This window comes from Oncorhynchus tshawytscha, linkage group LG10 (genome assembly GCF_018296145.1).
Source record: "Oncorhynchus tshawytscha isolate Ot180627B linkage group LG10, Otsh_v2.0, whole genome shotgun sequence".
Classification (NCBI taxonomy): Eukaryota; Metazoa; Chordata; class Actinopteri; order Salmoniformes; family Salmonidae; genus Oncorhynchus; species Oncorhynchus tshawytscha.
This window is the reverse complement of record NC_056438.1, coordinates 61,519,296-61,542,267: the sequence shown is the minus strand read 5'-3', so window position 1 is coordinate 61,542,267 and position 22,972 is coordinate 61,519,296. Positions and strand designations below refer to the sequence as shown.

The window sequence follows — 22,972 nt, the reverse complement described above, 5'->3', positions numbered from 1 at the left end:
TGCCGGTAACAAGCAGATTCATCTCATTCAAAATCATTCACACCTGTAATGGCTGCCAATGGTGCTTCCACCAAGTTCTCCTATACGCTTCATGCTGTGTAGGGGACGACGCCTGCAGGCATCCCAACAACTACGTAGTTAAGTTATTGGACGACACTGCTGTCCTCAGGCTCTTAAACAAAGTCTTTGACACCACTGGCCACAGGGCAGAGATTGAAGGATTCGTCAGCTGGTGTGATGAACATCACCTACAACTGAATGTGAAAAAAACAGAGGAGATGATCCTTGACCCTAAGTCCATTGGGGACCACAGCCCCATAGTGGTAAACAGAGAGGACATTGAGCAGGTGAACTCATTGTACCTGGGAGTCCACATTGACAGTGGGCTGTGCTGGTGCATCCGTGTGGAGAGTGTGCTCAAGCGTCCAACAGCACTTGCATTTGTCGACACAGGGTCTATTGTGTCAACCAGAAGATCATGCTCCTCTTTTATAGATCCGCAATTGAGTCAATCCTACTCTATGGCATTGTTACATGATTTGGCAACCTGACAGTGCAGCTCAAAGCCCACATTTTGAGACTGACCAAGACTGCAAGGAAGATTATAGGCATGACACTTCCCTCCTCTCTCCAGGACATTTTTTGATGAGACCATCATCAGACTGGCCAGAAAGGTCATGTGGGACCCCACTCACGTACTGAACACAGAGTTCCAGCTGACGCCATCGAGGAGGCGTTACAGGGTGCCTGTATGCCAGCTAAACAGATATAAACATTAGTTTGTACCCCTGTCAATAAAACTGCTTAACAGCAGGGCAGACATAGAGACTGTAGCCTGACCTGTAGGCATTCATCATGTGTTATCACGCTTGCTAAATAAATGCCGGCGGAAAGTGGAAAGCGAGCCTTCAGCTTTGTGTGTTGTGCCCAGCACGTGCGACCTGCCCGGCTCGTGTGACCTTTCTGTGAATCTGATTGGTCAAGACACGCACAGAGCCTGCAGCAGCACTCCGATGTGAAGGACAGAGAAATTGTGCACGAGTTGACAAATCATGAGGCAAATCAGTAAAAAGAAAAGCACTTTGCTACACTTTTTTAACACTTTGCATCGATAGATTTTATTAAAATAAATCAAAAATGGTGTGCCATAGTTAATATTTAGTGGAAACATCATTAGTGATTCATTTTGAATAAGACTAATATTGTGGTGGCAGCATCATGTTATGGGTATGCTTGTTTCCGGCAGGGGCTGGAGAGTATGTTAGCATCAAAATACATTTGACAGATAAAAAGTTAGAGGAAAACCTGCAATAGTCTGCTGAAAACCTAACCTTGCCATAGTTTTATTTTTCAGCAGAACAGTTACACAAATGCTAATGCCAAAGATCAACACAATGGCTTTCTAAGAGGTGTTGAGTGTTCCTGAATGGTTTAGTAGTCTGTCAGTGAATCACAACCAAATTTACTGAGCTTGAGTCATTTTGACAAAAATAATGGATATGATTCCCTAAGAGTTGTGCAAGGTTAGTATAATCTTATTCCAAATTAATCACAGCTGTAATGGCTGCCAAAGTGGCTTCCACCAAGTATTAACTATTGGGCTGTGAAGACATACTCAATCAATAAATTGAAAACATATTTTCTCATGAATTTGGAACATTTTCCCAAAATGTTCTTACAATTTTTAAAAAGAGGAGTAATTTGTGTAGATCTATAGGAACATGATCAAATGTACTTATCTCTTTTTAGATATGATTTTAAGGCAGCAAAATGTGAAGACAGCAAGGGGTGTGTAGACTTTCACTAGCAACAGTATGTAGGAGCATGCAAATGCAATCCCGCTCTCATGAATGTCATTATCATATAATTATTGATATATATAATATAATCATCAATAAAAAAAATGAATTATTGATATCAAGAATTCTAATGATCGATAAAAAAAATCAATCAATCAATCAATGAATATATGTCAAAACCGCTTTCCATCGGCACAAATAAAAATGTGCCACTGACTCGCCCCCATGGATTGATGTTTCAACATTGTCTCAATGAAGCGTTTGGCGTTCGACTAGCCATGTGCGACATGCATACTCAGTTTCAAGCCTGATAGTGGTAGCGGCAGGCGAATGAGCAGTACCCACTAGAGCCTATAGAGCTGTGTCTGTCTCACACCATTGACTTCAAAATAGCCTGTGTGACTGATATGACTTGGGTCTATGGTATGAATTTCAATATCACACAAGATGTGGGAATAGGGATCATCTATGAAAACACACTCCCGTTCAAATGTACAATTCCCCATTTATGTATTGTAACTGCCTATGTCAAATATGAAAACACAGTGCACATTATCTAAAAATGGAAAGCCTCTTCACTTATTATACTTGTTCTGAAGCACATCCAAGATTTACTGGAATCTCACCTTTGAGATCAAGTGATCAGCCGCCATGTCTGATAGAAAATCAAGCTAATATGAGAGTATATGTCTAATAATATGACCCAACCTCATATCATCCTACACCGCCAACACAGAGTGAAACAAAACAAACAGGACCACACAGAGAGAGCAGACAGACAGTGTTCAGACAGGGTTCACATATGCCTCTGTTTCATAGGGAATATCTGGTCCACTTAGGCCTCAGAGGATGAGGATAAAACATCCTTGATGCAGAACCAAAGTAGGTCAAGGTTGAGGATCTGAACCAGATACCAGACAACCAGACAGTTAAATAAAGGGCATTGCAAAGCTAGATAAGTTATTTCAGGACAGAAATAACTCAAATGTCTTGACAATCTCAACACGTTCTCTCCCTCTCTCTCTACCTCTCTCTCTACCTCTCTCTCTACCTCTCTCTCTCTCTGGATAGGTTGAGCTCTATCAAATCAGCTCTAGTTCTTCTCCTTACAGGTTAAGGTTGTGTGTGTTTTTTGTTTTTTAGCATGTGGCCTATAATATCTCACGCCTGTAGCCTATACTGTATGTGGGCCAGGAAGACAGTGTGTGAAGGACAGTGCTAGCAGAAGCAGAGTGCAGCCTGGGGAGGGAAAGCTAATCCCTTAATCCTGAAGATGAGCTCAGCGGTGTAACCGTACAGGACCTATAGACCACCTTCTCTTCAGAACCTCAGTGTGTCTATGTGTGTTGTAAACAAGCCAACAATAGCCATGCCTTGCCTCAGTCAGAGAGAGAAGGACTTGAGCTAGACTCTTTCTTTCCCCTCTCCTGATTAGTCACTGCAGCCTTTATTTTGCTGACTTCTGTTATAAGAGTCCATCAACACACTCACAGATATTTGAGGGTCGTCATCTGTCTGTATGGCAGTCTTGTGAGACCATGGATTTCCTGTGCCTTGGGGGTCAGGTCAGATCCCTGTTTATAACAGTTGGTAGTCAGGTTGACAGTATCAAGCTTGCCCTCATCAAATACAATCACAAACCCCACAGTACAGTACTGTGTAACTAATTATCCCATTGGCTGCTGTTGCCTGTATTGTGTTTTCTAAATGCTTGTTCTCGCCACCAGTCATCATACTCTGTCAATTACCTATATTACAGTAGACTTTGTAAACACCAGTGACCAATCCCCAATCAGGGTCTGTGGAATAAATTATTCCATGTTGAGTATTGCTCCAGGTGAGGAAGGCTGGCTGAGGTTATCCAGAGTTTTAATGGACTAGTGTGTGTGTATTTGTGTGTGTGTGTTTCTGTGTACAGGCCTTGTTTTGTTGTTGTAAAGGTCACACTGTGCCAGGACCAGTCATGCCCAGCCACATGGAAAACACTCACTGTTCCAGCCTCTGTTGTTCTGTTGTTCCGTTGTTCTCTCCTACATGTCCTATGCTCGGCTGGAAGCACAGCTGACACACACACACACACACACACACACACACACACACACACACACACACACACACACACACACACACACACACACACACACACACACACACACACACACACACACACACACACACACACACAATGACCCATCTGTGCCAAGGAGAGTTTGGCGTGTGATAGCTGGAAGATGGCCTACCTATATGAAGCAGAACACTCAACTATTTCACCCAGACAGAATCTCTCTTTAGTTGTCTGTGTCGCTGGCTTCCAATGATGTTTCCAAATGTGTAATGACACAAGACAAAGCAAATACGTTATTTTTGGCTTCAAAATAATGTTTGTGAATGTACAGTACAGCTGTTCTCTCTTCCTATATCTATACAGTGCATCAGTCTGTCAGTGTGCTATGTGTTTAGGCCAGATGGTTTCTGATACCTCGGCTTCACCTGGCCCTTCATGCGTTAAAGGGGCAATCTGCAGTTCAAACAATAACAAAGCGGACAACCCACCACTGAGGGATAGGACTGGGAAATTGTACCTCTCTACAATTCATTGACAGAGCTATGGATACATGGATACATGGACTGACCATCCATGATAGCTTTAGTCATGTTTTGAGGCTATACAGTGCTTGTTTTCAATTACATGGTTTTCAAACAAAAGAGGTCAAACATGCTTATATTTGGGGTTCTGATGGGATAAGACAATTTAATTTTTTTTTTAATGTTCTTTAAAAATCTATGGATATACAGTATATGTGAATTTAAAAGTCCAAAAATGGATGTAGCAATCACAGATTTCCCCTTTAAAGATATAATGCAGGTAACTTTCAAAATGAATGAACCACCAAAATAAAGTGTGTTAATAGGGCGTTGGACACGAGCCACCAGAACAGCTTCAATGCTCCTTGGCATAGATTCTACAAGTGTCTGGAACTCTATTGGAGAGATGCAACACCATTCTTCCACGAGAAATTCCATCATTTGGTGTTTTGTTGATGGTGGTGGAAAACGCTGTCTCAGGCGCCGCCCCAGAATCTTCCATAAATGTTCAATTGGGTTGAGATCTGGTGACTGAGACTGCCGTGGCATATTATTTAAATAGTTTTCATGCTCATCAAAACGTTCAGTGACCACTCGTGCCCTGTGGATGGGGGAATTGTTATTGTATGGGGGCATAGCCATGTTAGCTAGCTACCTGTCAATGTATAGTTTCACTATCACCATACTGTATGTACTTTACACAATTATCAGACAGTCAATACATGTGTTTGCTATTTAAGACAGTCTTGCCTTGAGAACGTAGTCCTGTGTAGTTTAGTTAGTGAGAGCGTGGCACTAGCAACTCTAAGGTCATACATTCAATTTCTGCAGGGATCCTATGTCACTTTGGATAAAAGCATATGCTAAGTGGCATAATGTTGTGTTGTTTGTTGTTTGTGCTTGTAGCTGGTGGCCAACACAGTGCTGTTTACCAGTGTGAACCTGTCTGGATTGTTTGTGCGCATCCTGACTGAGCGAGCCCAAAGGAAGGCTTTCCTACAGGCACGCAACTGCATCGAGGAGAGGCTACGCATGGAGGACGAGAATGAGAAACAGGTACAAACACACACACACACATTAACAGAAGGCATAAGGTTAAAATCACGTGTATGATGTCTCATTTATGCATGGCTCCTTTCATCCCCCCCCCCATTTTTTTTTATCACACTTGGTGACTCATTCACACACCTTTTCAATTCTGTTTGAAACACCACCTTTTTGTCTCTCACTTTTCTTATCTGCACCAACACTCTCTCCTCTCCTATTCTCAAGTCTGATACAGTATAACTCTCTGTCCTTCTTCTCTCTCTCTCTCTCTCTCTCTCTCTCTCTCTCTCTCTCTCTCGTTCTCTCTCGTTCTCTCTCCCACACACACACAGGAGCGCCTTCTGATGAGTTTGTTGCCAAGGAACGTGGCAATGGAGATGAAAGAAGATTTCCTGAAGCCTCCTGAAAGGATCTTCCACAAGATCTACATCCAACGCCATGACAACGTCAGGTAGGACACCCACCCAATCTCCGAACTCCCAACCCAGCGTCAGGGTGATAAATTTGGCACTGGTTCATTTAAAACAACTCAAAACTCCCCACACATATTGCCTACACCCTCTTTGACCCATTTAGCCATGAATTAACAGACTGAGACATTTTCTCCTCTTAGTCATTTTCAGCTAAAAGCAGAAGCATAAATACTGTCTGGTTGTGTTATAATATTTCCACAAAAGGAAACCAAACATGCCCTGTGGATGTAGCTAAACTCAGAGATGGAGAGAGAGTAACACAATCTAACATTACGACAGAGTGCTTTGTCCCAGAAAGACCCTGCATCCAAATCCATCGTTACTGCAGAATTGCGATTGATTGTAACATTCATTCCTTGCTGTGTTTTTTATCACTGTGAAATGTACCCCCTATCCAACTCAAGGTCACTTGCATAATATTATATTGCGTTTCTAAATAGAGTAGTTCCATCATCTGTTCAGTGCCTTGCTTAAGGCTACACTGTCCCTCACAGGATTAGAACCGGCAAGTTTTGGTTCCGTGGGCAAAAATCTAAACAGTTTTTCAACCATAATAAACTAACAACGTGAGTTGTAGTGAACGCTCCCCCAACCTCAACTCACGCCAAGGTCAGGATGCCGCCATGTTTTGGCCAGACCGAGGGCACTATGCCATGGCCCATGGGTGAACATGACAACTTCTGGGAGCGTCACATCTTATTGGGTCCCTGGGGAAGGGAAACATGGCCTGGGGAGTCATAGTTCCTCTTGGTTCCAGTGAAAGGTGGATTAAGCAACGCTCAGTGAGCAGTAGACTCCTCCGGCTCTTAAGCAAGATCCTGCCTTGGCCGCCAAACCAAGCCCCCTACTGGCTGAGCTCAAATTCTCACGTTCCGTGTCCTCTACAATAGAGCTTTATTCTCCAGTTATAAGAGCATCATATTACCTGCTCACGCTTTCTCCTCTAGATTAGAGCTTTAAACTCCAGTTAAAAGAGCCTTATACCACTAGCAATCCACTCTACCATTACCAGTGGATTTATAGACATGTATGAGTTGGGATGCTGTTGCGTTTGCTGGAGGGTTTACTATTCTAGTGGTTACGTTGGCATTGAGCAGAGCTTCTTGTGAGCAGACAGAGAGGAATTGTGTCTCAGTCAGTGGTGGGTGTCAGTTTTTGCCAAATAGCATTAGCTTGCACAGAATGTTACTGGCCGATACACTGTGGTTTCGCTGGAGGGGGACTAGCGATTTATTTAGTGGGTTCACTGAGTGCTTCTTCATGGACTTCAGTATCTTTTCCACTTCCAGAGGGCTTTTTTGTTGGAGTATTTCCCTCCCTCCCTCATCCCTCTGTATTCACTCCCTCCCTCCCTCCCTCCCTCATCCCTCTGTATTCACTCCCTCCCTCCCTCCCTCATCCCTCTGTATTCCCCCCCTCCCTCCCCCCCCCTCCCTCCCTCCCTCCCTCATATTTCTGTATTCACTCCCTCCCTCATCCCTCTGTATTCACTCCCTCCCTCATCCCTCCGTATTCACTCCCTCCCTCCCTCATCCCTCTGTATTCCCTCCCTCCCTCCCTCCCTCCCTCCCTCCCTCCCTCCCTCCCTCCCTCCCTCCCTCCCTCCCTCCCTCCCTCCCTCCCTCCCTCTGTATTCCCTCCCTCCCTCTGTATTCCCTCCCTCCCTCTGTATTCCTCCCTCCCTCTGTATTCCCTCCCTCCCTCCCTCCCTCTGTATTCCCTCCCTCCCTCCGTATTCCCTCCCTCCCTCCCTGTCCAGTAAACAAACAGCCAGTGATCAATTAGAGGTTTGTGGGCGGATCTGCTTTCATATGATTAACCAGCTTTGATGTCTAAGTAATTTGTTTACACCTTCCCCCTGTCCCCGTCTTCTCTCTCCATCTCTCTCTTTCCCCCGCCCCCCTCTCTCCATCTCACTATCCCTCCGCCCCCTCTCTCCATCTCTCTCTCTATCCCTCCGCCCCCTCTCTCCATCTCATTATCCCCCGCCCCCTCTCTATCCCCCTCTCTCCATCTCACTACCCCCCGCCCCCTCTCTCCATCTCTCTATCCCCCGCCCCCTCTCCATCTCACTAGCCCCCGCCCCCTCTCTCCATCTCACTATCCCCCTGCCCCCTCTCTCCATCTCACTGTCCCCCTGCCCCCTCTCTCCATCTCACTATCCCCCCCGCCCCCTCTCTCCATTTCACTGTCCCCCGCCCCCTCTCTCCATCTCTCTCCCCTCATACTCTCTCCATCTCTCTCTCCCCTCATCCTCTCTTCATCTCACTCTCCCCCACCCCGTCTATCCATCTCACTGTCCCCCGCCCCTTCTCTCCATCTCTCTCTTGCTCCCTGCCCCTTTTTCCATCTCTCTCTCCCCACCCCCTATCTCCATCTCTCTCCCCGAGCCCCCTATCTCCATCTCTCCCCCGAGCCCCCTCTCTCCATCTCTCTCCCCCGAGCCCCCTCTCTCCATCTCTCTCTCCCTGAGCCCCCTCTCTCCATCTCTCTCCCCGAGACCCTTCTCTCCATCTCTCTCTCCTCGAGCCCCCTCTCTCCCGAGCCCCCTCTCTTCCAGAGCCCCTTCTCTCCATCTCTCTCTCCCCGAGCCCCCTCTCTCCATCTCTCTCCCCGAGCCCCTATCTCCATCTCTCTCCCCGAGCCCCCTCTCTCCATCTCTCTCCCCGAGCCCCCTCTCTCCATCTCTCTCTCCCTGAGCCCCCTCTCTCCATCTCTCTCCCCGAGACCCTTCTCTCCATCTCTCTCTCCCTCGAGCCCCCTCTCTCCCCGAGCCCCCTCTCTTCCAGAGCCCCTTCTCTCCATCTCTCTCTCCCCGAGCCCCCTCTCTCCATCTCTCTCCCCGAGCCCCCTCTCTCCATCTCTCTCTCTCCTCCCTCTCTCTTCCTTTATGTTGTCAGAGGGGCGTTGGGGCATTGAGGTGTTCGGTGGGAAGTTTGCTTAGCCTCGGAATTAAGCCTCTACAGTGGAGACTAAACTGTATTGCATAAAACTGTGTGTGTGTGGTGGTTAAGCATGGACACATCTCAATGGAGTGCTTCTGATTGCACTACGCCTCTCACTGCACCAAAGGGCTTTACTGTAGGCCTTATTCACATGCAGTTAGTGCCCACTGACGATCCATTATAAGAGATCCAAGCATATTGCAGGGGGTGGATGATAGGATTTGGGTGGGCAGTAACTGCAAAGTAAACAATATTACAGCAGTTTAGTCAATACTTTATTATTATCTTCCACAACTGTGGGCGTCATTTGATTTCAAATAAATCAGATCATTAACCCTCATACTACCAACATATTTTACATACTGTGCATAGATTACCAACGGGGGTTGGTTTTGACCCCCAAGTAGAAACTTTTGGAAACTTTTGGAAAAACCAACAATCATAGCAAAATATAAACTGAATGATTATAAAAACATCATTAGACGTGTAAATAATGTTATCTGATGAAAATAAATCTACATTTTTGCTAAATTACAATAATTTTGGTTTTGTACAAAGTCATGCAATATGTGGGATAGAAAAGTACAATCTTAGGTGAGTACACAGGGAGCAATATCTCTGCTGATGATCTGTCTATCTGGACAATCTCTGTAGATGATCTGTCTACCTGGACAATCTCTGTAGATGATCTGTCTACCTGGACAATCTCTGTAGATGATCTGTCTACCTGGACAATCTCTGTAGATGATCTGTCTACCTGGACAATCTCTGTAGATGATCTGTCTACCTGGACAATCTCTGTAGATGATCTGTCTACCTGGACAATCTCTGTAGATGATCTGTCTACCTGGACAATCTCTGTAGATGATCTGTCTACCTGGACAATCTCTGTAGATGATCTGTCTATCTGGACAATCTCTGTAGACGAGATTGTGGGCATGGTGTGGGAAGTTACTAAACACTTAAATATTATACAGTACTAATAACCTTAAAAATAAAACAATTAAAATATGATGCGTTGCCAAAATTAAAGGCAACTCCGCCACTGTTCAACCTCAAATATGAATTATCTCCAGCACCAAACCAGTGTCTACATAATGTGAAAATGGTGCGTTTCTATGATCTGTGGTAAAAACATAAAAAGTGCTTCTCTGTGCCATCACAGGGTAGGATTCAAAGTAAGAAAAACAATCATTTTCAAAACCTGCAATGTGTTTCTAGCAAGAGGGAGGGTATTTTCTTCGCTTTAATTACAGTATTTGTTTCTATAAAACTTAGAAATGTGCCATTTTCACATATGTAGACACTTGCTTGGTGCTGGAGATAATTCATATGAGGTTGAAAAGTGGCGGAGTTGCCCTTTACTAAGTAAAACCATAATATGTAACAGAACATAACCACACATGAAATGCCAGCCATAGTGTAAGTCTTCTTGATATGGGCATCTGCTTTGTGAACTAGATAATGTAATACTGTATAGTCTAATTTCATAGATGCTTTCAAATGAGATTGTATTTATTCATCTCTCAATTTACAGCACATTAATCTGTGTGTGTCTGTTTCTGTTGCACTGAGGAGAGGGAGAATATAAGGGAGAGAATATGCACTGGTGTGTGCAGAATTATACTGGGAAAGAAAGAGAGGAAAGTAGAGATGCAAAGAAAATTAGGAAAGCAATGCATCAGACCTGTTTGCCTGTTTGCGAACTAACAATGTGATAACAGCAAAAAAAAATATCTCAGTAGCATTATCCAGTCAGCAAAGAATGCCATCTGCCTCATCCTACCAAAAGAGGCTTGCTTTATCCTTGCAGCCTACAAACCAACCGTCTGTCTCTTTCGTAATTCGCAAGTAGCTGAATGTTTCAACCAGAGAAAGAATCTCAGTAAGCGAAACGGCGTCCCTCTGTTTCAGTATCTGTAGTCCATGTATCTGATCCTGTCTGGCCAACGAAGGAATGACATTTAGTATGACAAGCCCGTAGCATTAACCCCCTAAAATAGATACCCGGGCCCCCGAGGATATCTAGTTAGCATAATACAAAAATACAATACAAATGGCGAATGCATTCCACTGCATTCGCCGATGTCGCACTTCCGCATCTGCAGTGAAAGGTGACAAAGCCAGAGCGGTGTTTGTCACACCATGAGACACCCTGAAAATCTGTCTTCTCACAGAATCACCTGTAGCATCTGAACGGTTTGGCCTGCTTTAAGACGCCCACAGGCCTCACAAGACTCGCCTGAAGGCCCTTTTTCGGAACTATCTGTTTTACCATGTAGTGAATCTGTTATTCAATGCTTTTGTATGGGCTAATTGCAGTAAGGCCAAAACAATTGTTTTATCAATATGTACCTAACTAAGTTAGATGTAGGCTAATGTTAACTAGCTGTCTCATCATTGCCCATGAAAGGAAGTAAAGCAAGCAAGTATTTTAGCAAAGTGGTCTAGGACAACAAATACTAAAAGCGTGCACTACTCTGTGACAGGAGTCATAGATGTTTTGGCAACATGAAAGAGAGGTTGGCATAGCATTCCTCCACAAGTTGGGTGAGTAAACATGTTTTTTCTACTTGCGCACATGTGTGTATACACACACAGGTCTACACACAGAAATCAGCACCATGGACAGCCATGTGATATTTAGCTTAAGTTAATTACACTAAATCCTTTTTGGTATATTTAAGTTGTCACTGTATTACACTAAGCAGAGGTGATTTGATGATGTTGAAATGTTGAAGTTGAAATGGTGCTGGAATAGTGGAGGCAGCTCCTAGATTCTTTGCGACTTGCGGTAGCTCTCCGTGGTTCTAAATACATAGTAGTTTAGGAGTTTAAAAACGTCTAACACATTGACTTGCTTTACCATGCTGTAGGTCATGTAATTGTATTGGTTTTGTGGACTTCACCGGATAGATGTTTCTCTCTGGTTTTGTGGACTTCACCGGATAGATGTTTCTCTCTGGTTTTGTGGACTTCACCGGATAGATGTTTCTCTCTGGTTTTGTGGACTTCACCGGATAGATGTTTCTCTCTGGTTTTGTGGACTTCACCGGATAGATGTTTCTCTCTGGTTTTGTGGACTTCACCGGATAGATGTTTCTCTCTGGTTTTGTGGACTTCACCGGATAGATGTTTCTCTCTGGTTTTGTGGACTTCACCGTGTTTCTCTCTGGTTTTGTGGACTTCACCGGATAGATGTTTCTCTCTGGTTTTGTGGACTTCACCGGATAGATGTTTCTCTCTGGTTTTGTGGACTTCACCGGATAGATGTTTCTCTCTGGTTTTGTGGACTTCACCGGATAGATGTTTCTCTCTGGTTTTGCGATGAAACAAATCAAATCAAATTTTATTTGTTACTTGCGCCGAATACAACAGGTGTAGTAGACCTTACAGTGAAATGCTTACTTACAAGCCCTTAACCAACAATGCAGTTTTAACAAACAAGTATTTAAAAGGTATTTACTAAATAAACTGAAGTAAAATTAAATCATAAACTAAAAAAATGTACAAATAAAATTCAAATGAAAAAAGAACTAATAAACAATACAAAATAAACAAAAGGAAATAAATAAATAATATATAATAAAAAATAAAAAATGTGATATTGAATTTACTCTGTCACTGTGTGACTGTTGTCACCATGTTGTCAAGGTGGTGTAAGAACTAATGAGTAATAAAGAAAACAATGCAATTATCAGAACACAGGTTTAAACATGGCTTTTTTCTGGATTATCTTCCCCATTGAGTTTACCCATGCACCACTACTGCAACATGCCCAAGCCTGCTGACAGTCTGCTATTGTTGCGTAATCCCAGACAGACAGACAGGTTGCGTCACAGTCGTCTCCTGAATCCCACCTGACACATTCTTGTCACACCTGACAGGTCTAGTGTTCCTAGAGCAGGGCCCTCTGGGGGCTTTATGCCTGTTGATGATGTGTCGTGTGTGTGTGTGTGTGTGTCACGGCACCACATGCCACCTGTCCTCTCACACAGGGATTTAACAGCATTATCCAGCCAGGGACCCTCTGCTCAAGGTGGCATTGATCAGTCGCTGCGCCCAACACACGCCACCTCCTCAAGCAGAATGTTTCTTTCCTTCTCTTTACAAGAGCCTTGATGTCAACAACTACTTCACGCAAGCACGCACGCATGCACACACACACACACACACACACTCCACCCCTGAGGGACCTCTAGGCTTGACCCCCTCTGGGTTGCTGTGTGGGTCTAGTTCCAGCTAGCGCCTGACTGCTTCAGAGGGACTTGGTGACATTACAATAAAATATAATCTTTATTGGTCCATTATACACTTGATAAAACAGAAATGTGTTAGTTTTTGCTGTCACAGCAGCTCCTAACCTCGCCACACATTAGTATAATAGGGAGAGAGAAGAGATGGTCCCTGGAATGAGATGAGATGAGATCTGGGTGGGGGACATGATGGAAGGTCAACTATGGGAAGGTCAACTATGTCTGCCTGGCCTGGTGATGGGGCACTGGGGGAGGACAATATTCAACATTTGGCTAATAACATCGACTCACATAAATGACCCTAATAGGATGATTTGTTTGATTCAGAAAACGTTCATGTCCTTAAGAGGCAATTCATTTTGTGTCTGGGGTGGGTTTTGGGGTGGGAGCTGGGGGTTGGTGCTATTTAGGTTTGTGGGATAAGACTGGAGCTGCATTAAAATTGCTGTTTAACCACAGCTCATGTTTCACCATGAGCTCAATATTTCAAGTTCTCACTCCAAATGTTTGCTGCTCGTAGATGGCTTCCAATTAAAACAATCACAGTAAATTGAATCCATTGCAGTTCATTACATTGACATCTGGGATATGACAAACTGGCATTTAGCAGCTCACAGATCGTCACGCTGGAGGGACACGCTGTGTGTGTGTATGTGTGTGTGTGTATGTGTGTGTGTATGTGTGTGTGTCCATGCTTTGTCACACTGTGAAAAGTCCATCCCAAAGAAAGACAGCAGGGCACTTCGACCACAAGAGCCTTAAACACAGACATGCAAAGTAGTATGGTCAACCTTCATCTGTAGATGAAGACGAATTATCCCCTTACCACACCTCCCCTGCTCCCCCAGCAGACAATTCCATACAAGATAACTAAGCTTCTCAGGTCTGAACAGATACATATTCATGTTGTTAGGTCCCCTTAAGGACCTGTTACACCATGTAACTAGGGGCTAGAGTTTTCCCCAGTCAAGACAAACTTTGGGCCCTATATGAGTTGTGTCTGCTTATAATATCTACTCATCTAGTTAGTTTGTCTAAGGGTTGAGATGTATTTATATTTCTGTCTAGTTCCTAACAGGGCATGGCTCTGCTTTGATTCCTATGAGAATGATCTAGGGAAGAATTATCCATGTTTCTATTCTGAGTTCATCTGCTTGACTTCACTGCCAGTCAGTCAGTGGAACAGAACAGGGATCATCTCATTGGCTGTCACGGTTCGTTTAATCACAACGTTTGATTGATTGGAGGAAAACACATTATGAATAGAGACAATGCTCACTCACTTCCACTTTGGCGTTGCTTTCTAAATGTAATTTAACAAATCCAATGAGACAGTCTGACTTAGCATGGGGTGGCAGGTAGCCTAGTGGTTAGAGTGTTGGGCCAGTAACCGAAAGGTTGCTGGATAGAATCCCCGAGCTGACAAGGTAAAAATCTGTTGTTCTGCTCCTGAACAAGGCAGTTAACCCGCTGTTTCCCGGTAGGCCGTCATTGAAAATAAGAATTTGTTCTTAAATGACTTGCCTCGTTAAATGAATGTTAAATAAAAAATAGCTTGTATGTAACTATTTCTCCTTCTCTCTCCCAGTATCCTGTTTGCTGATATCGTGGGGTTCACCAGTCTGGCGTCCCAGTGTACAGCCCAGGAACTGGTCAAACTACTCAACGAGCTCTTTGGGAAGTTTGATGAGCTGGCCACAGTGAGTCTACAGTTTTCCTGTCCTCCCTCTCTCTGGCTGTCTACTGCTGGACACATATGGAACTTACTATCATTCTCACTCTGTTCCATAGAATGGCTCCTAGACATGCTGGCATGGTCAAGGTGTTGTTCAGTTGCTATACAGTCACGTGGTCCATCCTTATCTACATGATACCCTAGTGCCTATTGTTGAAGTGCTAACACCAAGTCATGTACTGTGGTCATTTGGAATTTGACACATGGATTTCAGTAATTTGCTGCTTTATCATTGAGGAAGATGTTGAAGGTTTATTCATGACTTATCACAGAAGAACTTGTAGCTAGCTTACAGTTTTGCCAGCTAGCTCTACCTTATTGAAAGCTAAACAGCTTGCTTGGTTTGTTTAATTACCATCAAGTTGTAGACATGCTGCCCCAAAAGTAAGAGGGAATGTTATCAGAAATCAATTCGTAGATCAGCATGTTGTGCCGCGATCGCTATGTTGTGACATTGGGTCAGCTAAATGCAGCAGCAGCTGACTCAGGAGGCTACTACGAAGACTCGCAGCAGAACAGGCAGCTGCTTCATGAAAACAGACGAAAAGTCATAATAATACTAGCTACTAAAGTGGCTAGCTAGCTAGCTTTTGGTGGAAGCATTCGGCATTGTGTGTGCAGCACAGGGTAGCTCGTTGGTTAGCAGCATCCCATTCGTTCTATATGAAAGTGTGACTGGCTCAGCTAGCAAGCTAATGTTGGACAGATTTAAGCTAGCGTTCATGAACATTGTCAATCTTCAGAAAATACTGCTTGTTGAAACACAAAACTCCTTTGCTAGATAAAAAATGGTGTGACTAGGATTTTCTCTCCAAAACTAGGTTGAGAATGACAAAGGTTAAGACTAGAGGATTCTAATATCCCATAAGGTTTTGCATAAATGAGGAAGAATTTTTAACAGTTGAACCAAATATGCTAGTTAGCTACAGCGCATGGAATCATAACTTGTACTAACCTGGGTATCTTCAACCTAAACCAAAAAACGTAAACATTATAGAGATGTATTGTTTTAGATGGACTGTTTTGAGGCAGAAATGGGGTTCAGCAGACACTGTCACCTAAGTCATATTTTCAACATTTGTGACAGCATGTTGAGTCCGAAACTATTTTTAATCTTTACCCTTTGCGAGATATGAGACTGATCAATGCAGGCGGAATTGATGCGCTATCTGCCTTCAACAATGCCTTCAACCTACAATTTTCTAATGTTTTCAGTTTGTGTTAGACCAGGGGACTGTCCTTTTGCTCCCTGGTCTGTGTAGGCTTCGGTCAGGTTTTGACCCACAGCCATATGGATAGTGTCTGTCTTCATTTAAGGATGTGGGATACAGTCGACTGGCTCTCGCAGCTATCATTACAGCTTAGTAGGATGTCATCAGGAACATCAGGGCCCCATGTGATTTTTAATATGATTATACGCACTCTCATCTGAGAAAGAGATGACAGGACTCTTAATCCATCCCAGATTTACCCCTGACTAAAGCTCCTATGTCTCCTCTGTGATAGTCTGAATGAACTGAGTAAAGGGGAGGGGAAAGTGGACTAATAGTGGACTAAGTTACTGTATATCTGTCCCAATCTTTCCCAATATTTGCATGGTCCATCTGTCAATATACAGTATTCCATTCTTAGCATCTCTCTTGCTATGTTGGTGCCTTGAAAGTCCATGCAACAACAAAAAGCCTTTACACTTTAGTACTTCACCTTGTTTTGGCCTATTTAGATTGTTCGATTATCATTGATATTCTTACAATCAGGGAAAATGCAAATGTGGAATCAATTCTAAGATTCAGGTCTCACAACAGGCATCGTTACTGTAGTAGCCTCAACCCATCCCTTCTCTTCTACAGGGAATTCCAGACCTTGATATTAGGCTGACACATGTATTTGTTGTGTTAGAGTTAGAGGGTTCAGACCCCCACCCTTTCACACACACCCAGCAGATCATTTTCTCACATCTCTCTGTAATCTGGCCCCCATTACTTACACTGTGCACATGCCTGTGCAATCCCTTAATCCACTGGGTTACAACCAAACATTTTTTGCTTTTATAGAACAAAGGTCTGTTTGTTTACATGCATTAAAACAGAATCGGACAAGACAACTGTAGTTTTTCTAAAAGTGATGAATGGCAGTCAAGATAGTAAAAGGGAATTTCTAGAAGTCATTGTGACATTGGTTATTTTGTCATTATTCCATATTTGATTTGATATATCACAATGCCTTGGTTTACATTACTGTATGTCTTACCAGTTATTCAGAAGAAGGTCATGGCCAGCCTGTAGGTACAGTACATTGTAAATAAATACCGACATGTGCGACCGCATTTTAAATCGAGCTTTAAGCTATTTCTCATAAACTATTGTGTATTGCATTGCAGCTATCACATTTTCACACTTCCATCTCCCCAGTGGCTGTGTCACACTGACAGTTGTCCCCCGACTTAAACTCCCTCACCAGAGGTTCCACCCTGTGTCCTGACCCATAGCCCCAGTCACTGTGATCCAGGCTGGCAATAAGTGGCAGTGCAAGTGACTCATCCTGCCTTGCCACAGCACACACACATACACACTCACACACACACACGCTGTCTCTCCCTATTCCAGACGATGAGCGGGCGATTCCACATGTCCACCAGGCAGCGTCTCAGCGCGCCAGTCCTTGCCCGTCCCCACACCATCCCTACACCACCTGTCCAACCGTTGGACTTGTTGGCTATCCGCCGTGGTAGTGGGCCAGGAACGCAGCGTTCTCTCCAAATGTCCTGCCTTAGCAACTCCTCCTCTCTTCTCTTTCTCTCCTACCGCTCGCCTGTCTTTCTTTTACTCCTCTCCCCTCCCTTGTGCTCTCCTCTCCCCTCCCTTGTGCTCTCCTCTCCTTCTCCCTAACTTCTCACACTTCTTTTTTCCCCACCCCATTCTATCTCCCCCTCCTCCCCTCTCTCTCCCTGAGACATGCACAATGCAAATGAGTAATAACTTAGTGTTATTTGACTTCAGTCTTGTAAAATATTTACCCTGCGCTGTGCTTGATCCCACTTCCCTTGCGGTCTCAGTCTCTTTGTAACCTGTGCTGTAAACAGACTGAATTATGCTGTCTTCTGTCACAGCTTCTCCTTCACTGCCCTCCTTGCGCCTTAAGGTGAACTGATGTTGCTCTGTGATTGTGTCAAAATATAAGTTTTTAAAAATACCATTACTCTTAATTTGTTTAAGCCATTCTGTCTTAAACAATGGGGTACTCCTTTATTTGAAGGGCACCTAACCTAAATGATGACTTCATAACACATTTGTAACCCATTGGGCCTTTTGTTTTTCCTTAATCATGTGACCTGATTAGGAACAACTCCAGGCCCTATCATAGCCCATAACTTGGAGTTTTTTTTGTGATCAGGTCTCGAGGGTTAGGAAAAATACAATTAGCTTGTGATGAAGAAACACATTCCACTTTTTCACCCATCCCCCTCCTGCTCTAGCACTGTTTAAACACTGTTTCTCTCTGTTTAGTTTTTCTCCATCAAGACAGAACCTGAAACAACAGTCTCTGTGCAGAAAGAGACACACTCAGGGCTGATTAATACAGCAATATTATGCAATTCATTTGAATGGTTCTGGCTTGAAGTGTGTGTGTGTGTGTGTGTGTGTGTGTGTGTGTGTGTGTGTGTGTGTGTGTGTGTGTGTGTGTGTGTGTGTGTGTGTGTGTGTGTGTGTGTGTGTGTGTGTGTGTGTGCATGCCTGTGTGTGCGTGCGTATGTGAGCATGTGTGCATGTGTGTGTTTTCCTCAGTTTCCATTGTAGTTTCACACAGCTTTTTATTCCCCCCTCTCTCTTCTCTCCCTTTCTCTCTTCCTCTCTCTTCCTCTCTTCTCTTAACGCCTCTTTGCATCTGAGCTCTTAGACCGGCTCACAGCAGCTTGAGTCCCTGAACGGTGTCATTCTTCCCCATGCTGTTCCTCTCTCCCTCTGTTCCCTCCGCTTATTGGTGGGCTTCCATTTTTTGTTGGACGCTTTGATATTTCTTCCTCTGACCTTTTGGATTATGATTATTTCAACAAGTCAGAGCTCCTTTTTGGTTCACACACACACACACACACGCACACGCACACGCACACGCACACGCACACACACACACACACACACACACACACACACACACACACACACACACACACATGCACACACACACACACACACACACCACACACACATTATCATCATTGTGTAAATGAGTAGAGTGTCAGAGAAGCCATTGGACACAGCTGAGCACAGCAGTCCCATGTCACATAGCGTCCTTAGGGAAGGGACTGGCCTACAAGTAACTGACAAAATAAAGGAAACACTTGAGTAAATGAGGGGTACAAAGTATATTGAATGCAGGGGCTTCCACACAGGTGTGGTTCCTGAGTTAATTAAGCAATTAAAATCTGACTTTGAAAGAGTGGCCGGAAAAGAGAATACTTAAAAAAAAATGTTTTATTCATTACACCTTTATTTAACTAGGTTTGCCAGTTGAGAACACCTTTATTTAACTAGGTTTGCCAGTTGAGAACAAGTTCTCATTTACAACTGCGACCTGGCCTACATAAAGCAAAGCAGTGCAACAAAAACAACAACGCAGAGTTACACATGGGATAAACAAACATGCAGTCAATAACACAATAGAAAACTCTGTATACAGTGTGTGCAAATGAAGTAAGGAGGTAAGGCAATAAATACTCCAATAGGGGAGAAGTAATTACAATTTAGCAATTAACACTGGAGTGATATATGCAAGTACAAATACTGGTGTGTAAAAGAGCAGAAAAACAAATATGGGGATGAGGTAGATAGTTGGTTGGATGGGCTATTTACAGATGGGTTGTGTACAGCTGCTCTGACAGCTAATGCTTAAAATTAATAGAAACAATCACAAACAATCAGGTGAGCAACCAGGGTGAAACCAGAAACCAGAAATATACCCGCTGGAGCGCGTGCTACAGGTGGGTGTTGCTATGGTGACCAGTGAGCTGAGATAAGGCGGAGCTAAGATAAGATATAAGTCTCCAACTTCAGTGATTTTTGCAATTCATTCCAGTCATTGGCAGCATAGAACTGGAAGGAAAGGCGACCAAAGGAGGTGTTGGCTTTGGGGATGACAAGTGAGATATACCTGCTGGAGCGCTTGCTACGGGTGGGTGTTGCTATGGTGACCAGTGAGCTGAGATAATGCAGAGCTAAGATAAGGCGGAGCGAGATTAGGCAGAGCGTTTAAAGAATTTTTAACGTGTGTGTGTGTGTGTGTATGTGTCACCGCATCTCAACCCAGTTGAACACTTATGGGAGATTCTGGAGCGACGCCTGAGACAACGTTTTCCACCACCATCAACAAAACACCAAATGATTTCTCGTGGCAGAATGGTGTCACATCCCTCCCATAGAGTTCCAGACACTTGTAGAATCTATGCCAAGGTCCATTGAAGCTGTTCTGATGGCTCCAGCGGCTCGTGGTGGTCCAATGTCCTATTAAGGCGCTTTATGTTTGTGTTTCCTATGTTGTCATTGACACAATGACACAGATCAATATAACACAATATTGATGGGCTAGGGCCATGGCCAGGCCGTCTTGTCTTGATGACATTCTCTACTACGCCCTGTCATCTTGAAGAGGGAGGGGACATGTAACAGTTAGGATCTGGATGTAAACATTAACCCCATTAACCCCTAAACACCAACAAGAGTCTATATACATGTGTGTGTTCTAAAGTGTGTATCTGTATATCTGTCCCCTTCTCTTCTTCTCCCCATATGTCTGTCTGTCTGTCTGTCTGTCTGTCTGTCTGTCTGTCTGTCTGTCTGTCTGTCTGTCTGTCTGTCTGTCTGTCTGTCTGTCTGTCTGTCTGTCTGTCTGTCTGTCTGTCTGTCTGTCTGTCTGTCTGTCTGTCTGTCTGTCTGTCTGTCTGTCTGTCTGTCTGTCTGTCTGTCTGTCTGTCTGTCTGTCTGTCTGTCTGTCTGTCTGTCTGTCTGTCTCTCTCTCCGATTTCATGTTGTGGAGCGATGGGTAACGCTGCTTTGAGGGTGGCTGTTGTCATTGTGTTTCTGGTTCGAGCCCAGGTAGGGACGAGGAGAGGGATGGAAGCTATACTGTTACACTGGCAATACTAAAGTGCCTATAAGAACATCCAGTAGTCGAAGGTTAATGAAATACAAATGGTATAGAGAGAAATAGTCCTATAATTCCTATAATAACTACAACCTAAAACTTCTTACCTGGGAATATTGAAGACTTATGTTAAAAGGAACCACCAGCTTTCATATGTTCTCATGTTCTGAGCAAGGAACTTAAACGTTAGCTTTCTTACATGGCACATATTGAACTTTTACTTTCTTCTCCAACACTTTGTTTTTGCATTATTTAAACCAAACTGAACATGTTTAATTATTTATTTGAGGCTAAATTGATTTTATTGATGTATTATATTAAGTTAAAATAAGTGTTAATTCAGTATTGTTGTAACTGTCATTATTACAAATACCATTTTTTTTTATTGGCTTTTTTTGGTCCTCCAATAAAGCGGTATCGGCATCGGCGTTGAAAAATCATAATCGGTCGACCTCTACTCTGTACATTATGGCTGTATAGATTGCTCATGGGGGGTATGGTCACGTGATAGGGCCAGAGTAATCCTGCATGGCTTGGGTTTGAATCAGCCTCCTAAGCCCTAGCTCACTAGGTAGATCAGATGAACTAACACATGGACAGGAGAAGAGAAGCAGCACAGCACAGAGAGAGGACTGAGAGGAGAGGAGGAGCCTTTCTAAGCACCAGGGCTTTTCTGTCCACAGCTCCAGCCTCTATTTACCCACTAAAGCCTATCTATAGCCAGGCTCTATATATCCCACCACCTGTTATACCCTCACTGTCTTGGCCCTAAGATATCCCCCGACCATGGATGTTATACCTTGGTTTCACCCTAGTTTCAATCTGGTTTCACCCCTGGTTGCTCACATAATTGTTTGTGATTGTTTATATTAAAAAGATGTAGTTTAGGTGTGTTCCCATGTGGGTACATATAGTGGTGTAGGTTTAGGAATCTTTACTAGCAGATTGTTTGCACCTCTCTTTTGGATGGGATGCTCATTTTGCATCTAGCTAGATCTGTCTTCCCTATATCTGTCTTCCCAACTACTGAGGTCATGTAGGTTTATGGATATTTCCTGGTAGGTGGCTTAGCCTATTAGTGCAGTAGCTACACTACATGACCAAAGGTATGTGGACACCTGCTCGTCCAACATCTCATTCCAAAGTCATGGGGGAATGCGGGGATGTGCTTCCAGGCACAAGAGCATTAGTGAGATCGGGCACTGATGTTGGGGGATTAGGACATGCTCGCAGTCGGTGTTCCAATTCATCTCAAAGTTGTTCGATAGGGTTAAGGTCAGGGCTCTGTGCAGGCCAGTCAAGATCTTTCACACCGATCTTAACAAACCATTTCTGTATGGACCCCGCTTTGTGCATGGGCGCATTGTCATGATGAAACAGGAAAGGTCCTACCCCAAACTGTTGCCACAAAGTTTGAAGCACAGAATCGTCTAGAATGTCATTGTATGCTGTCACGTTAAAATGTCCCTTCACTGGAACTAAGGGGCCTAGCTAAATCATGAAAAAAAATAGCCCCAGACCATTTTTCCTCCTCCACCAAACTTTACAGTTGGAACTATGCATTGGGGAAGGTAGCATTTTCCTGGCATCTGCCCAACCCAGATTCAGCCGTTGGACTGCCAGATGGTGAAGTGTGATTCATCACCCCAGAGAACATGTTTCCATTGCTCCAGAGTCCTATTTCGGTGAGCTTTACACCACTCCAGGCGACGCTTGTCATTGCGCATGGTGATCTTAGGCTTGTGTGTGGCTGCTCGGCCATGGAAATCCATTTCATGAAGCTCCGGACAAAAAGTTTTTGGGCTGACGTTGTTTCCAGAGGCAGTTAGGAACTCACTGGTGAGTGTTGCAACCAAGGAGATGTTTTTATGCGTTACTCACTTCAGCACTCGGCAGTGCCTTTCTGTGAGCTTATGTGGCCTACCACTTCGCGGCTGAGCCGTTGTTGCACCTAGACTTTTCCACTGCACTATAACAGCACTTACAGTTGACT

The 22,972-nt window shown here is 44.0% G+C and overlaps 1 protein-coding gene across 2 annotated transcripts in view; it reads left to right on the top strand.

Annotated features, from left to right (window-relative positions):
- LOC112260578 (adenylate cyclase type 1-like) overlaps window positions 1-22,972 on the top strand; it is a 55,566-nt gene that overhangs the window by 2,642 nt on the left and 29,952 nt on the right. For both annotated transcript variants that reach the window (XM_042328826.1, XM_042328825.1), the window contains exons 2-4: window positions 5,292-5,441; window positions 5,765-5,883; window positions 14,695-14,806. In XM_042328826.1, the coding sequence (XP_042184760.1) occupies window positions 5,292-5,441; window positions 5,765-5,883; window positions 14,695-14,806 (381 nt within the window). The remainder of the gene's footprint in view (window positions 1-5,291; window positions 5,442-5,764; window positions 5,884-14,694; window positions 14,807-22,972) is intronic.